Genomic DNA, 16,154 nt, shown 5'->3' with positions numbered 1-16,154 from the left:
GGAGGAATAACGGCATTCCCTGGTTGCAGATTTGCTCTCCTCTCTCCACAATGCTCCCATGTGACTGTCCCAGTAATGCCACCTCTTAATCTCCAGCTCTGACTCTGCTGATGTCCAAACCCATCTATCAAACTAGCTTTTTTGGCATCTCTTTCCAGATGCCCTCCAGGCACCTTAGAGTCAATACAGCCATCTCTCAAAACCTACCCTCCTCCGGCCCAGTGTGTTGTACTCAGGGGAAAGAGACAGGAAGGTCTCAAGTTTGAGGCCTGCATGAGCTACCTAGCAAGACCCTGTCAGAAAATGAAACCAACACTTCCTTCTAGGCATCAGTGGTCCTCACAAGCCCAAGATGTCAAAATCTTCTTCAACCCGTTTTTCTCTTGCTCCCCGACTTGGCACCCAGTAACTAACTTTCCGTGACATCTCTGAACACTACCTGTGCCCAGGACAATATGTGAATTCATGAAAACAACAGGCCTTCCTGGTTGGGTTAGCAAGATCATTTCTGCAACTGGGTCCCTTGTGCTATAGGATTTGGTAGAACATGACATTCACTTACTAACCCAAAACCATGGCTGGGTCTGAAGAACTCAGGACCTGCTATCTTACTCCTCTTCCCTCCTAAAAACATGCACTTCCAAGGGTAATCTCTCCCATTGTGATACAGGCTCTGTTCTGATCTGTTTTCAGACTAGCTGAAGGGACCGGCTTCCTCTTACCAGTTCTTTGCTGAAAAGGAAAGGGACGCTGGTTTTGCTGCAGACAGCCCAGTTGATGAAGTTCTGCACATGCTCAAACTGACGGTTGAGAACCATGATGCTCTGTAACTGCTGCTCCAGCTTCCGCTTTCTCTCGTTAGTAATGCCCTGGTGCACAGAGAAAAGACAGAGTCCCTGGTGCTGTTCATGGACCTATCTGGGAAGTCTAGTGGCCATTGTGTATCAGTATGAACACTGATGGCATCAGATAAGAGAACTTCTGAAAACAGCCTTGAGCTGTTTGCTGATGGACAGAGAAAAGGAGAAAAGAGGTGAGACATTTTACAGTACAAATGTGGAACGGTGATAAATGGAAAAGCATGAATGAATGAATGTCTACATCTCTTGCATACAACTTTATGAAGAAGGTGCAATTAGACTCTGTTTTAAGACTTCCTTGACATAGTTAAGGATGGCAGCTACCTGAGAGACATTGCATCAGTGAGAGGTTGAACTCGTTTTCCAGCCCTTAACAAGCCACTCTCCCAAAGTTAGACTAGAAATTTTGAAATACAGCATGCAACAAAATGCTGCAAAGATTGCGTATCTGATTCCTAGCTCTGGCTTCTGACCCAGGAAAGAACAGAATATATCACCTGATCCATCTGCAAATACATACCTCAAGCTCCTCTATGAGTCCATTGGCCTGTTTGTTCAGCTCATTCATGAGGACCATCTTGGCCATTTTGATCTGGTTTTCCACCTTCCTATGCTGATGTTTCACTTCAAAAATCCTGGAGACATGATGGGACAAACACAGTGATCCCTCTCTGTTTGCTGGGAGACAGCAAACAGAAAGGCTGACAACTTGGAAGTTGCCTTGAGATCAGGGCCAAGCAGGCATCAAAGAAAAAGAGGCCTTTCTCAGCCCCATTCAATATCCCTCCCAGACCCCTTGATCTAACTGGGCTTCCTCTAGGAACCCTCCCCCCCCCATTCAGTATCCCTTCCAGACCCCTTGATCTAACTGGGCTTCCTCTAGGAAACCTCACGTCCACAGCCAGGTTCACCCAGTAGCTCACCAGGTGGCGCAGTACTGTGGGATATATGGATATGATTGCATATGATGTATTGTCCAAAAGGAAGATGCTCCAAGAAGACAGAAAGAGAGCGTGGGTACAGAGACTGTGGCTTGTGAGGACTGAGGAGTGTGGGAAGTGGAGGGAAGTGATCAATAACATATATGGGTTTCATCACTTTTAGGGGTGATGAAAATGTCCAATTGCACAGTTCTGTAAAATGCCAAAACCCAATGAATTACATATTTTCAAGGCTTTATTTTTATTATATCTCATTTAAAAAGTTTAAAAGTGAAAGGTTATGGGCTTTGAAGACACCACAGCCCTAGCTTCCAATTTGATTAGCCATGTTAGCACAGATAAGTCACCTAACTTCTCTGAACCTCTGCCTCCTCATCAGTAAAATGGAGAAAAGCCTTGACTGAAGGAATTATAATAACTGAACAAAGTAGTGAATGTTTCCCAACCCACTGGGTCCCAGTTCCTAACTCCTGCTATACAAAATGCCAGTGATACCATGCCACTTAACTTATTTATATGGGAAACAAGAATAGAGAGATTATGACTAATTTATTGCTATCCCACAAGAAACAGCATTTTCTTCTCAGGAAGCTACTTACTATGTACCCTTGTTCTCAGGTACCCACTTCTGGATAATTCATAAAGCACAGAACTTTGGCCCAGACTCACTCTGATCATCCTACAGTAGCCTGGCCCTAGTTATCAACTGATACCCCAAAGACACCTCACTGGCACTGCGACCTCTGAGGAATGGACACACTCGCTTATCTGCCTAACCGCATCCCCCTCCATGGGCCTGCTAGGGGCTGGTACCCAAGCCCAGGAGGCGAGAGAGCGGAGTATTTTCAGCACTAGCAAGATCTGCCCTAGGCTACCTGTCCTCAATTTGCTTCGCAGATGTCTGCAGGCTGGACTTCTTATGTGCCACCTGCGTGGTCACACTTTCTAGAAGCATCCTCTGGTTTTGTAGAACTTCTTCAACATGTCTGCACCTAAGGGAGGAGACAAAGCAAGAGCTGAGGAGGGATGGTGCCCAGGAATCTCCATCATGCACTGTCTCAGCCTCAGAGGCCAGGATTACACACTGAGAGACAAAGGCACGCAAGTCTCTTGGTCCATAGAGAAGAGAAACACCTCCGCCCAGCTGCTGCAGGTGGACTTGGGCAGGGAGAGGGTTTTTCTGTTCTGTTTTGTTTTCTTTTCTTTCTTGAGACAGCATCACTATGTAAGCAAGTTATCCTCTGACTCATTATGTAGGCTGGGCTGTCTCCTAAACTCACCACCATCCTACCTCAGCCTCCCAACTGTTGGGATTACAATTGAATATCTCCATACCCTGCTTCAGGGAGGGGGCTTTGATGCCTCAGCAGGCCAGAGCTCTCACAAAAAAGCAATGCAGAGCCTCCCGAGCCCACTCAGACAGTCCACCAGTCCCACCTGTGCTCTTTGTGTTCCACCATTAGGCAGCTGTGGCACGTGAGCACATCACATGTCTCGCAGAAGAGCTTGAGCACTTCCTGTGTGTGCAGAGGGCAGTACAAGGCGAAGTCCCCAGAGCCACCATTCACCCCTGCCAGAGAAGACAGAAGAGGTGGGCTTCTGTTCGTGCAGACCTTTCTGTTCAGCTTTGCTGAGCAGCCCTCGGCCCTCGAGGGACATGACACAGACGCAGAGCTTGGGGGAGGAGATGCGAACAGGAGAGGTCTCTCTTGGGAACAGTGAAACTCAGGGCACGGGGAAGAATTCAAGCTTAGACTGGCTAGATTCGCTCAGCTGTCCAGAAACCTCACACCCTCAAGCCCTAGAGTCCCAGCACCTGCTAGGGGTGGAGAAGGCACTTGCACCTGCTCCAGGTAGATCTCTGGCACAGTGGGAAACCCTCCCAAATGAACCTAAGCCTCTTCACTAACCAGGATTCTGTGTTGATGGGGCTAAAACCAGACTAGTTCACATCTAGTTCATGGGATGAACTCTGCTTCCTGTGGGTCTGATAAACATATCAACACACACACACACACACACACACACACACACACACACACACACACACACACAGAGTCAGGGGTCCTAGGAGAAGATTTTCTAAAAGACTGCTGCGTAAAACAGATAGTGCAGGATGGACAAAAGGGCAAGAGTGGACCAGACTGCTAAGTCTCTGCATGTGAGACATATTGCTCTAAATAGGAGTGGAAGGTGGGAGCTCAGCTAGCTCCATGATTCAAGATCATGCTCCCAGCACCGGCTCACCCACACTCACCCGCCCCCAGCCCAACAGTGAAAGGCTGGAGTGAGTCACCCCTCTGACTCTGAGGGAGACATTCTTCCTTTGCAAAAGGCTCAGAAACCATCCCCACTGTCTCCCTTGGCTGAGGTCAGAAAGCTATTCTCCAGGCACCTGAGGGTTCAGCACGGAAGAAAGGTGGGAGTGGGGGCTGGTACCTGAGGATCCCTTCTGTGCCCGTGCAAAGAGTGGGCCCCCTGGGGCTGGGACATGCCGGTGTTCCTCTGTGCAAGAGCTGCACAGCCAGCGATTGCAGTAGGTGCAGAGAATATGCGCCGCCCTCTTCTCCTTGCACTCAGAGCAGTTCTGGAAGCAGAGAGGCCAAAATTGGTGACCCCATTGTCACTGAGGCTTACAGCTACAAGCAGCAAAAGCTCTAGGGACTGGGGTGCTGATGGAATGTTTCCCCAGGACTGAGGAGTTGAATCTACTGGAGGGCTGCCTGGCAAGGTTTGTGCAGGAAAGTACCCTCTGTGACAGAAGGAACAGTGGCTATCCTGCACTAAAGGTAAGGAAACCCAGTAAGCTGAGGCTCCCCCAATCAAGGCATATACAGTATGGGCAGGGTGACACCCTTTAAATTGGTAATGCTGTGATAAAAATAACACATGACAAGTGCTAAGGACACATGCAAAGGGAAGTTCCCAAGAACTAGGCCTAAGAGTGACGGGGACGTTTTCATCAATAGGAAACGTCTACGTTAACACTGAATGGCAAGCAGGTAGACAGAGGGGGCATTACAACAGAGGACAAACTCGAGCAAAAGCCAGGCATTTAATATCTTCAAAGGGAGAAAGGCTAAGATGTCAGAGTACCCAGAGAGATGAGTGCATCCATCCACGACAGAGGCCAGCCTCAGAGCCATGCCTCCACCTGAAGTCTGCCCAACTAACACCCTCTCCTCACCTCCAAAAGTTTGGTCATTTCATCAGCAGATATAATGCTAGGTCTGATGGGAACCGTCATGAAATGAGGAGATGTGGGAAAACAATCTATCCGTTCTATGCCTAACTCATGCAAGCCAATAAACTACTATGGATTCAGAAGGCTCTACGGATTTCCCTACGAACGTCTTAGAAGTAGAACACATGAGTCTGTCTCCTTAGCACTGGTAAGTCCCAGAGGGTAACAGACATTCAGTAAGGATTAGATACAGGAAAAAGGAAATAAACTAGTAAGTTAATGAAAAGCAGTGATAAGGACATACCAGTAGAGAAACAGAAGGCACAGTCAGTAAGTAATGTAAGATCAGAAACTTGGGGAAATGGTTGAGAGCTGTTACAGACAAGATTAAAGAGCCTGTTAAATCAAAGCTGGTATGTAAATCTTCAACTCAGGGGGAAGATAAAGCAGGAGGAGCCTAATGCTGATTATTTTCTGTAAGAGCCATGGGGGGGAAACACTGAAATAAATTAAGTAATGCTTAATGTACCTTAAGATACCTTCCCTTTTCACTCAAAGCATGTAATTTTCACCTAGTAGAAAACTATGTTTCAAACATTTTTTATTTCCTCCTGGGTGGATGGCTGAATGGATAAGTGGGTGGATGGGTGGATGGATGGGTAGATGGATGAGTGGATGGATGGGTGGATGGATGGGTGGATGGTTGGGTGGATAGATGGGTGGATGGATGGGTAGATAGATGGGTGGATGGATGGGTGGATAGATGGGTGGATGGATGGGTAGATAGATGGGTGGATGGATGGGTGGATAGATGGGTGGATGGATGGGTGGATGGATGGTTAGATAGATGGGTGGATGGATGGGTGGAAGGGTGGAAGGGTGGGTGGATGAGTGGATAGATGGGTGGATGGATGGGTGGAAGGGTGGAAGGGTGGGTGGATGAGTGGATAGATGGGTGGATGGATGGGTAGATAGATGGGTGGATGGATGGGTGGATAGATGGGTGGATGGATGGGTGGATAGATGGGTGGATGGATGGGTGGATGGATGGGTGGATGGATGGGTAGATAGATGGGTAGATAGATGGGTGGATGGATGGGTGGATGGATGGGTGGATGGATGGGTGGATGGATGGGTAGATGGATGGGTGGATGGATGGGTGGATAGATGGGTGGATGGATGGGTGGATAGATGGGTGGATGGATGGGTGGATGGATGGATGGGTAGATAGATGGGTAGATAGATGGGTGGATGGATGAGTGGATGGATGGGTGGATGGATGGGTGGATGGATGGGTAGATGGATGGGTGGATGGATGGGTGGGTAGATGAGTGGATGGACAGGTGGATGGGAAAACTGATGGTGGAGTTACAAGTCAGTGATAGGTGGCTAGACCTATAGACAGTGGTCTCATCAATTTCTGTAAGCCACCACCTGCCTATTCCCTTGTCCTGACTTACCCTGGCCATTGTGGGTTGCCCAGGAGGAAAGCACTGGAGAAAAATATGTTCAGTTACATCTCTGGTAAGATACACTCGCTGACATGCAGGACAGGAGATGAGCTCTAGAAGGGAAAGACAGACAATGGAGTCAAGGCAACAGAATAATTATACATAAGGCCTAGAAGGAGGCTTTCAAATACCCAGCACCAACATATGGGCAATACCCACTCCTAGCCAAAGTGATCCCTGTTCAGTAACACAGCCTGCAGTTAGCATGAACACGACCATCCCACCAGAGGCCAGCCCTATAGACCATCCATCTAGTCTCCTCCCATCCCTGTCTTTACCTAATATACCCTCCTCTCCTCCCTAGGAACCAGGCCTCTGCCTTCTGCTGCTCCAGTTCTTCATTCTACAGCCCTGAAGTCCCAGTTCCTGGGCTTGGGAGGGTTAGTGTAGCCCAGAGGACAGCATTAGTCACTAAGGTTACTGTGTTACCCAGATTACTTCAGAGATCTCAAAGCTTCCAGGAGTTCTCTAGCAAGAGGAAGAAGAGCCTTGCCCCACTGCCTGCTCACATACGAGGTACTTTTCAATTGGTTTAACCAATACCAGTAAGTCTGCTCCTGGGACTCAGATGCCTGTTGCTGGGCTATTTCCACCTAGAGTCCTAGACCATGTTAGGTACACTATACACTTCACCTGTGAACAGCCTGACTCGCTCCCTCTCCCAGAAGAATACAACAGTTTCCAACACATTCCTTAGCAGAGTGGGCATCTGAATTACATAAGCAGCAGGAGACTGCCACCCCTGGAGACGACAGTGACTCTTCAGACCCACTCTAAAAACAGTCAGACCTCTGGGAATGAGTCTCCTGAGGAGGGCAGGGACCTGTGTCCGTGGATAAGGCTGGTGTGAAAAGGAACTGGTGGCAACAGGGCTTGTGGCAATATTGTCACAGTCTTCTCTGCCTCGTTTCATCATACAGTAATGAATGCTACGGATCAATGCTCGACAGTGCACGCAGAAGAATGCAAGCCCCGACACCAGCTTTGCCACCCAGTGACCTTGGGCAAGCTGCTTTGTCTCAACTGACTCACCTACACCTATTTCATTGTATGTAAAATAGAAAGGGGAAAATGAGAGTCGCTTTGATAGATAGACACGGTGGCACACATCTATAATCGCCAGCACGTGGGAATCTGGGGCAGAAGGCATCACAAGTTCGAAGACAGTGGGGGCTACATAGCAGGACCCTGTCACAAAAAGCCAGGCTGGTGAGCTAACTCAGCAGGGAAAGGTGCTTGCCGCCAAGCCTGAAGACCTGAGTTCTGTCCTCTGAGTCCATAGGTGGAAGGAAAGAATCAATTCTTTCAAGTTGTCCTCTAACCTTTCCATCTGTGCTATAGCACATGCAAATGCACACATGTACACACATCCCACACACAATAGGGCTGCTGTGAGTTAGATAATTTAGATAATATTTGAGAAAACACAGTTCTCCTTGAATGCTGACTTTGAATTCAAAATATTTCTCACCTCCTATCCATGGTATGATGAAAAGCAGATAAAGAGTGGTACACTGAGAAACTAGCCATAAACTCTTCCTATCTCTGAAAGAATTCCTTGTGATCTCTTTTGGTTTTTTGTTTTGTTTTGTTTTGTTTTGTTTAGTTTTTCGAGACAGGGTTTCTCTGTGTAGCTTTGCGCCTTTTCCTGGAACTCACTTGGTAGCCCAGGCTGGCCTCGAACTCACAGAGATCCACCTGGCTCTGCCTCCCGAGTGCTGGGCACCGCCCGGCCTCTTTTGTTTTTTTAAAGACAAGCTTCCATTATATAGCCCTGGCTGGCCTGGAACTCACTATGTAGCCAAGACTGGCCTTGCGCTCACAGAGCTCCTCCTGCCTCTTCCTCCCAAGTACTGGACTGAAGGTGCCTGGCCTCTCTTGTGATCCTACCAATAAAAGGGACTCTTGGGGATGGGGAGATGGCTCAAGAGGGAGAAGCAGGGGCAGAACAGACAAGTTCCTGGAACTCTCTAGCCAGCCAGCCTGACCAAACTGGGTTAGCTCCAGGTTCAGTGAGAGATCCTGTCTCAAACCATAAGGTAGAGAGCAACTGAGATGGACACCTGATGTTGACCTGTGATCTTCACATGTGCACGATACCCACACATACATGAACACGGCACATACACAAGAGGGGGGGAGTGAAGAAGGGAAGGGAAGGGAGAAGAGAAGAGAAGAGAAGAGAAGAGAAGAGAAGAGAAGAGGCCGAGAGGACTCTAACTCCACCCATTGAATCTAGGACTAGACCTCAGGGGCCTGCGCAATTCTGCTCTCGTTCCTAGAATTCTCCAGCCACTCTATGAAAAGTTGAACCTGGGACTAAAAAACCATAGTTGTTTCAAACATTCCCCATAAGGCCACCCTAAACCAGCCAGACCAAGTGGCGCACCAATCTAATGCAGGCATGGGATGATAGCCAGGATCAGGCAAACTCAGCCCAGATTACCCAGAAAATTCCAGTCCAGATCACCAACCTGGAAAGCCACACAACAAAGAAAGCTGGTTTAATCACTAAGCTTTGGGGTGGCCAATTGTGCAGCAAAAGTTCATCATTACCATCTGCAGAACCCACAAAATCATAAAAAAAAAAAACAATAGCCCTTGCAAAGCCACGAATTTGAATGACAGAGCTGCATTGGACCCCCTTGGGTATTTTTCCTGCTGGTCAACACTCTCCACAGGTGACATCACCTGGCTGTCAGGTGACTGTCTCTCCCATCTACTAGGTGCATCCACCTTCACAACAGTGATCTGAGTGTTGAAAGTTACTTCCACAAGACTCCCAACTCCTGGTACCAAGTGCTCCAACATTAAAAACAGTAGCACAACAGAGTGGAAAAGGAGGATGATCTGGATGGTTCAAATAAGGCCTCATGGCACATCATCTGCCTTTCTTGGCCTTAAAGACAAAACCCTTGTTCGGCATTCATTTTCAGCTTGGCCTAACCTCCCTCCAGCCCCATCTCTAGCTTCAGCTGCCAGACGCCATATGTCTTTGGCATGCCAAGTATCTCGGCTGTCTTTGGAAGAGCCAAACTTTTGCATGGCTGTCTGGAAAAGTGCTGTTCCTTCTTAAAATACTTTTCCTTGCTTCTGTCCTTTTCAGATAAACTCCTTTGCATCCTTTCAAACCTGAAATGTTCCACCTTTGAGAAACAGGGCTGATTTCCCCTTGGATCAGTTAATTAGTACCTCCAGTATAAGAAACACCATACTGCATTTTAACTACCTGTTCATATGTCTACATACAGAAATTATCTATAGTTAGCATCAAAGGATGGTGCATGGTTTTTAGAAGATTGGATAATTGCATTTCGTTAGCTGGAGTACTCCATGTGTATTCCTTGCACTGGTGGCCACTTGGAAGAAGCCGCTTGGAAGTTTCTGGGTGCTGGGGGAAAGCCATCCTGAGATGACAATCACATGGTGTGTAGACAAGGCTCTGCTGCTACTATCTGACTGCCACCCTAGGTGAGCACCCCCTTTTCCTGAATGTCACTAAGTTGTTAAGATGAGGAGACGAGGCATAGCAGGAGAGGGCTGATTACACTGACCCTTTTCACGTGCCCTTAGCAGTGAAGCTTCAGGACAAGAGGGGACAGTCAACCCAATGGCAACTGAGCTATCTGTCATCCTTGTCAGAAAGTCAGGTGGGCCAGGCACGGTGGCACACACCTGTAATCCCAGCACATGAGAGATCAAGGCAGGAGGATTGCCAGTTTGATTCCAGCCTCAGTTACACAGTGAGAAACTGTGTCAAATAAAACAAAAATCAGAGAGTTGAATGACAGGCTGTGGCTGAAGGGAGGCTGGAGGCAGGGGATCAGCCCTGAGGAGGGGTTGCTAACTAGCAGAGCCAGAGAATAACTGCACTGCTCAAAAGACTCACTGTTTACATATTGAAATTGTGCCATAAGTAAGATGTCATTTACATATAATGCTTATCTTGGAGGGAGGGGCTTTTCTGAGACAAGGTTTCATGTAGCCCCAGCTGGTCTCAAACTCAAAATGGAGCCAAGAATGGCCTTGAACTCCTGGGGAGGTGGAGTTACAGGTGTATGATACCATGCCTGACTTCTGCAGTGCTGAGGATTAAATCCAGGGTGTCATGCATGCTGGGGAAACACTCTACCAACGGAACTACATGAGGGATGTGGATGTAGCCTTGGCCTTCCTAATCTACATAGACCGGGCTGGTCTTGAACTTGACAGCAATTCTCCTGCCACTGCCTCCCAAGTGCTAGGACTACAGGTGTGCATCAGCAAGCCCACCTATTTTACTGTTTATTTCACAACCAGAAACATCATTCTTGAGACACAGGGGACCATGACACAAAGACCACCGAGGAGGTGGGGCTTCTGTTTCCACAATGAGAAAGGCAACAGAGTCTCCCTATGGCACCTGGTGGCCTGGGAGAACAGCTCTGGGAGCCAAAGTCACTCCTTCCATCTGTCAAGAGAGTGAAAACTGAGCCGGACAGGGCCATGATGCAAGTCTGTAATTCTAGCACTCAGGAGACTGAGGCAGGGGAATCTCAAGTTCAAGACCACACTAGGCTACACAGAGAGTTCCAGGATAGCCTGTCTCCGAAACTAAATAAATACATGTCTTGTCCCTAGGAGGTGTGATACAAATTGACATCTACTTAGCACTGCTTTCAGTACTGGCACCATACATGTGTTATCTCATTCAATCATCAATCATCTCTTAAGACCAGGCCTTATCTCCGTTTTATTGTGGAGACTAAGGCTCCGAGAAGTTAAATTAGAAGAGCCTGTGGCGACCTGAGACCTGAATCTGTTTACCTTTAAAACTGCATCCTTGGGGCAGGGAGATGGCTGAGTAGAGCACCTCCATGCAAACACCAGGGCCTAGTTCACATTCCCTGAACTCACGGGACACCAGCTATGACCACGCACGCACGCACGCACGCACGCACGCACGCACGCACGCACGCACGCACCAGGGCCTTATTCACATTCCCTGAACTCACGGGACACCGGCTATAGCCACATAAGCACCAGGGCCTAGTTCACATTCCCTGAACTCATAGAACACGGGCTATGGCAGGCATCTGTGATCTCAGAACAACCACAGGCTGATGGACAGATGGATGGTGGAGACAACAGCATCCCCAGAAGCCCACAGGCCAGACGACCTAGACTATGCAGCACAGCCACAGACAACAGTAAGACCCTGCCTCAAACACACTGGAAAATGAAGGCCGACACACAAAGTTGTTTTCTGATCTCCACACGTGGGCCACAGCGTTTATGTGCAACACACACACACACACACACACACACACACACACACACACACACACACACATAGATAAAACCACGTTCCTTTCATCATGCTATATTCTTTCCTAATGCAATAATCAATAAATGATATATTTTAATTGTAATTAACCAGACAGTTTCACCATATACAAAATATTTCATAATAATGATCAGACCAGAGTTATTACCCAACTATACTAATAGCTCATACTCAGCTCTGGAAACTGGAATTCTCCAGCTGTGTTTTTAAGAAATACAGTATTTGCTGCCAGGCAGCGCACACCTTTAATCTCGGGACTTGTGTGGAATAGCAAGCGGTCTCAGTGAGTTTGAGGCCAACTTGGTCTACAAAGTGAGTTCCAGGACAGCCAGAGAAACCCTGTCTTGAAACCCCCCCCAAAAAAATACAATATTTGAGGAAAGCAAATGGAATGAAACTTTTGTGCCTAAAGAAAACAAATGTAAAGACAGTGCATTCTTCCTTACAAATTTGAACTATAAGGGGACTTTTAACCATCCTGATATGGGATAGGGACGTGGCTCATAGAGTTTCAGGAGGTGGAGTCCAGGCATCAGCATTTAAAACTAATTCTTCAGAAGATTACAATGTATAGCTCTTTGACAACCAGCACCCTGGATAGTACTCTTCCTCTGAGAGCTCTGTCCCATGTCATGAAGCTAAGAAAAGCAGAAAGTCCAGAAAACTCTAGATGTAGCTGTGGCGGATTTCCCCTCTGACAGACAAATGGATAGATCCCCAGCACACAGAAGCGAGTCCTGGTTCCCAGGTACCCTGTGGGTTGGCACTGAGTTGGAGGCTACATTGACTCACAACTCAACTAAAAGACCAAGACGTAACCTGTGGCCTGCTCCTGAGGCCAGAATGTATGCTGAGCCCAGAAAGGGAAAGGAGGCCTAGTCTGGGTAACTAGCCCTCAGCATGAACAACACAGCCAAGGCAGCCTTCACATCAGATGATGAGAGTGGGAAAGATACCCCAAGGAGGTCCTCAAAATCAGGCATGGGTCAGCTCAGGCCACTCATGAGCATGGCCACCTTGAGCCCAGCTTGGGCCTAGTGCTAAGCAATCTTTACGGGTTGGGAAGCCTTTCACTCTTCAGCTCTCATCCAGCGCTCCATGAAACTGCTGCTGGAGTCCCAGATCTCTCTGACCTAGCGGTGGGATCCACTGAGGCAGCCTCAAGTGCCTCTGCCAGTGTCCAAAGCTGGATAGACCTTCTCTGTTCCCAATTCCCAATCACATGGAGGATGGCATGAAGGCCTCAAGAGAAACAGAGACATGCTTCAAAACTACATTGTCCTTAGAAAACCTCCAACCACTGAGCAGCCTTGAGAGGCCTCTGAAGCCACAGGTAAGACACGCTGCCTCACTCTTGCCTCTGCCAGACACTAAGCGAGGAAATAAGTGCCCATGCTCAGGCAGGCTGGCCAGCCTCACTAACCGTTCGTATCCTCCCACCCTCGGTAGCCTCAGGATGCTGAGCACCAAGTAAGGCCCCCCCGAAGCCTTCGAAACCTTCCACTGCCCCCACGGCTCAGAGCAACGTTGCCTTCAACAAACAGGTTGCACCCACTCTTCAGATGTCAGTACCTGTTAGAAAGACAGATTTTGATCCAAGACACACCTAGGTTGGCTGCCGATTTGGCCCCTGGCTGCCAGCAGGCTTACCTGTCACCCTGTTGCCCTGTAATTAGAGCAACACCTGGGAGAGAAGTCAGAGGAAGAGCGACAGGTGAGACCACCACCAGTCCTGGAGGATGGTGCTCCCCGGGAGCCCAGGAGCACCCACCCCGCATGCAGCAAGCCAGCTGGGCCACAGGGCCTAAGGCTCGGGGAGCTGGGTTCTGGGTGGGGTTTGGGGAGCAGTCTGGAGCCTCTCCTTGTTGTGATGCATCCTCAGCCACAGCTGCTGTTTCTCTAGCTCACCTGAGATGCTCCTGCAAGAAAGAGCGAGGTTGACTCCTCCTGTTCCTGTTTATCTCCAAGTCTCTGCAGCAATTTTCCCAAACTGAACAGCAAGAGGGAGACCTCAAAGAGGCGACTCTCTTCCTAGCTGCATCTCCTTCCTAATCCTCTGGGTGCCTCTGAATGGAAGCTCAGAAGGAAGAAAAGGAGATTTTCAACTTTCAGGAACTAGCTCTGTCGCCTCTGCACAGCTCACAGCTCGGGAGGCCATCACTCTCAGGCTTTCAGGACTCGGTCCACAGAAATCCTTCAGCCCTCCATGTTCCCCAAAATGACAGTGCTCATGTGTGGCTGGAACCTGCCCCGATCCGGCAGCTCATTTAAATAGAGCTCATCACAACAACAGTGTTGGTGGAGAAGTGAGTAGCTGCAGGGCCCTGGGGACCCCCCTGTTTATACGTAGGAAGAATGATGCAATCTGGGTATCAAAATAGCAATCCAGAATGGAATAACAGGCTCCCGCGGCAGCGGTGCCTGCACAGCCAGAGCTCAAGTTGACACACTCTGTCAGCCCCACACTGCTGCAGCACGCAGATGCCAAGCACACACTCTCACCGCATCATTTTCAAAAACAGCAGGAGCCGGAGAGATCTCTCCAAGCCCCCTGCGCTGCGGAAAAGTGCAGGGGGTGGGGAACCTCTAACAGACACTAAAATCTCTCTCCTCAACACTCACCTGCTCCTGCTACTTCACCTGAAGTCCTTATGCTGTGACGTCACAGTCGGTTGCCATAGTGACCAACTGTCCGTCACGAGCAGAGGATTAGGACTTCAGATGGAGAAGACACATGTTTTATGATGCACAAAGGTCCTGGGCAGGTGTCCCTTGGCAGCTCTCTCTGTCCCCCGAGGAAACACAGTCACACACAAGCAGGAGGAAGAGGGAAGGAAAACAGGGGTGAGTCGGAGGAAAGACTTCAGGATAGGACAATACTGCAAGGAACGGGATGATTACAGCAGCACAGAGCAATCAGAGTTGGGAGTGAGGGAGCCTAGGAGGAGCAGATGCTCCTGAAGGGTCCCGAATGCAAAACAAAAGATCCTGACATTCATTAACCTTAAGGAAAGGCCACCCAGAAAGGCTCTAGCAGCCTGACTGAGCTAGACTTTATGACTAGGGACAGGGAAGTCACAAAAGTAGTTTATCCAGTTGAACATTAATGAGATCCTGAACGTGGGCAGACATGTCAAAATTGGTCAAAAGAGTTGTTCTAAAGAGAACATTAGTGTATGACCAAAATAAGACATCGGGGTAGTGGGGGTGTGTGAGGACTCAAGACGTTGGGCCGTTCTGAACAGAGACAGGTATGGGAAGAGGGAGAGGGCCCTTCCAAATGCTTTTGTAAATCATGTTTTCTCTGATATCTACACCTCTTAAATCAGACAGCATCCTGCCCTACCTGGACTAATGAGTTCAAATCTGAAGTGCTTTCTAAAAATCCTCAGTCTACCAAACCACATCTCCTAGGTTCAAATACAGGACCTAGAGTTTCAGCAAGGTTCCCAAACCATTCTTAGACATCCAGACAGCACTGGTTTAAGAACTAACAATCGGGCTGGAGAGGTGGCTCAGAGGTTAAGAGCACTGACTGCTCTTCCAGAGGTCCTGAGTTCAATTCCCAGCAACCACATGGTGGCTCACAACCATCTATAATGAGATCTGGTGCCCTCTTCTGACCTGCGGTCATACATGCTGTATACATAATAAATAAATAAATCTTTAAAAAAAAAAAAAAAAAAAAAAAGAACTAACAATCTGGAAGCACAACAATCGGACAACCACAGTGGCCTCCCGATAATCTTCCTACAATCTTTCTGCATTTGATCAAATCAGACCTCACGTGCGTGCATGCATGTGTACGTGCACGTGTGTGTGCGTGCACACATGTGTGCGTGCGTGAGTCTGTGTGTGTATTTCGAGTCAGGATCTCATGTGGCCCAGGCTAACCTCAAACTCACAATTGTACCTGAGACTGACCTTGAACTCCTGATCTTCCTGTTTCTACTTCCCAAGTGCCAGGATTAAAGGCTGTAAGAACAAACGTACCAGAATGACTTTGTTTGTTTGTTTGGTTGGTTGGTTGGTTGGTTGGTTGGTTGGTTGTTTGGTTGTTTGTTTTGAGACAGGGTCTCTGTGTAGCCCTGGTTGTCCTAGAACTTGCTATATAGACCAGGCTGGCCTCAAAAATCACAGAGACCCACCTGCCTTTGCCTCCTGAGTGTTGAGATTAAAGAAGTGTACCCACACCACACCCAGCTCAGAATGACTTTTTAAAATATAGATTTGATCATGCCTCACTGGTCTCAATGGCTCTCACTCGGCAGAAATAACATTTGTCAAGACCCCTGAGAAAAATATCTTTCCAGAGTCCCATTTCTCCCTTTT

At 48.3% G+C, this 16,154-nt stretch overlaps 1 protein-coding gene across 5 annotated transcripts in view; it reads right to left on the bottom strand.

Annotated features, from left to right (window-relative positions):
* Trim66 (tripartite motif containing 66) overlaps positions 1-16,154 on the bottom strand; it is a 70,370-nt gene that overhangs the window by 30,808 nt on the left and 23,408 nt on the right. Inside the window, exons 1-8 of one of the 5 annotated variants that reach the window (XM_052763464.1) lie at positions 14,445-14,632; positions 13,473-13,741; positions 6,446-6,549; positions 4,241-4,388; positions 3,239-3,371; positions 2,677-2,793; positions 1,381-1,495; positions 723-869 (exon numbers count right to left, since the gene is read on the bottom strand). In XM_052763464.1, coding sequence (XP_052619424.1) covers positions 723-869; positions 1,381-1,495; positions 2,677-2,793; positions 3,239-3,371; positions 4,241-4,388; positions 6,446-6,454 — 669 coding nt within the window. In that variant the 5' untranslated portion in view covers positions 6,455-6,549; positions 13,473-13,741; positions 14,445-14,632. Of the gene's footprint in view, positions 1-722; positions 870-1,380; positions 1,496-2,676; positions 2,794-3,238; positions 3,372-4,240; positions 4,389-6,445; positions 6,550-13,472; positions 14,256-14,444; positions 14,633-16,154 lie in introns of those variants that run through there. The other 4 variants (XM_052763466.1, XM_052763465.1, XM_052763467.1 and 1 more) reach the window with 4 other exon arrangements.

This window comes from Peromyscus californicus, unplaced genomic scaffold (assembly GCF_007827085.1).
Source record: "Peromyscus californicus insignis strain IS unplaced genomic scaffold, ASM782708v3 Scaffold_4__1_contigs__length_199733344, whole genome shotgun sequence".
NCBI lineage: Eukaryota > Metazoa > Chordata > Mammalia > Rodentia > Cricetidae > Peromyscus > Peromyscus californicus.
This window is presented reverse-complemented; position numbering and strand designations above follow the sequence as displayed.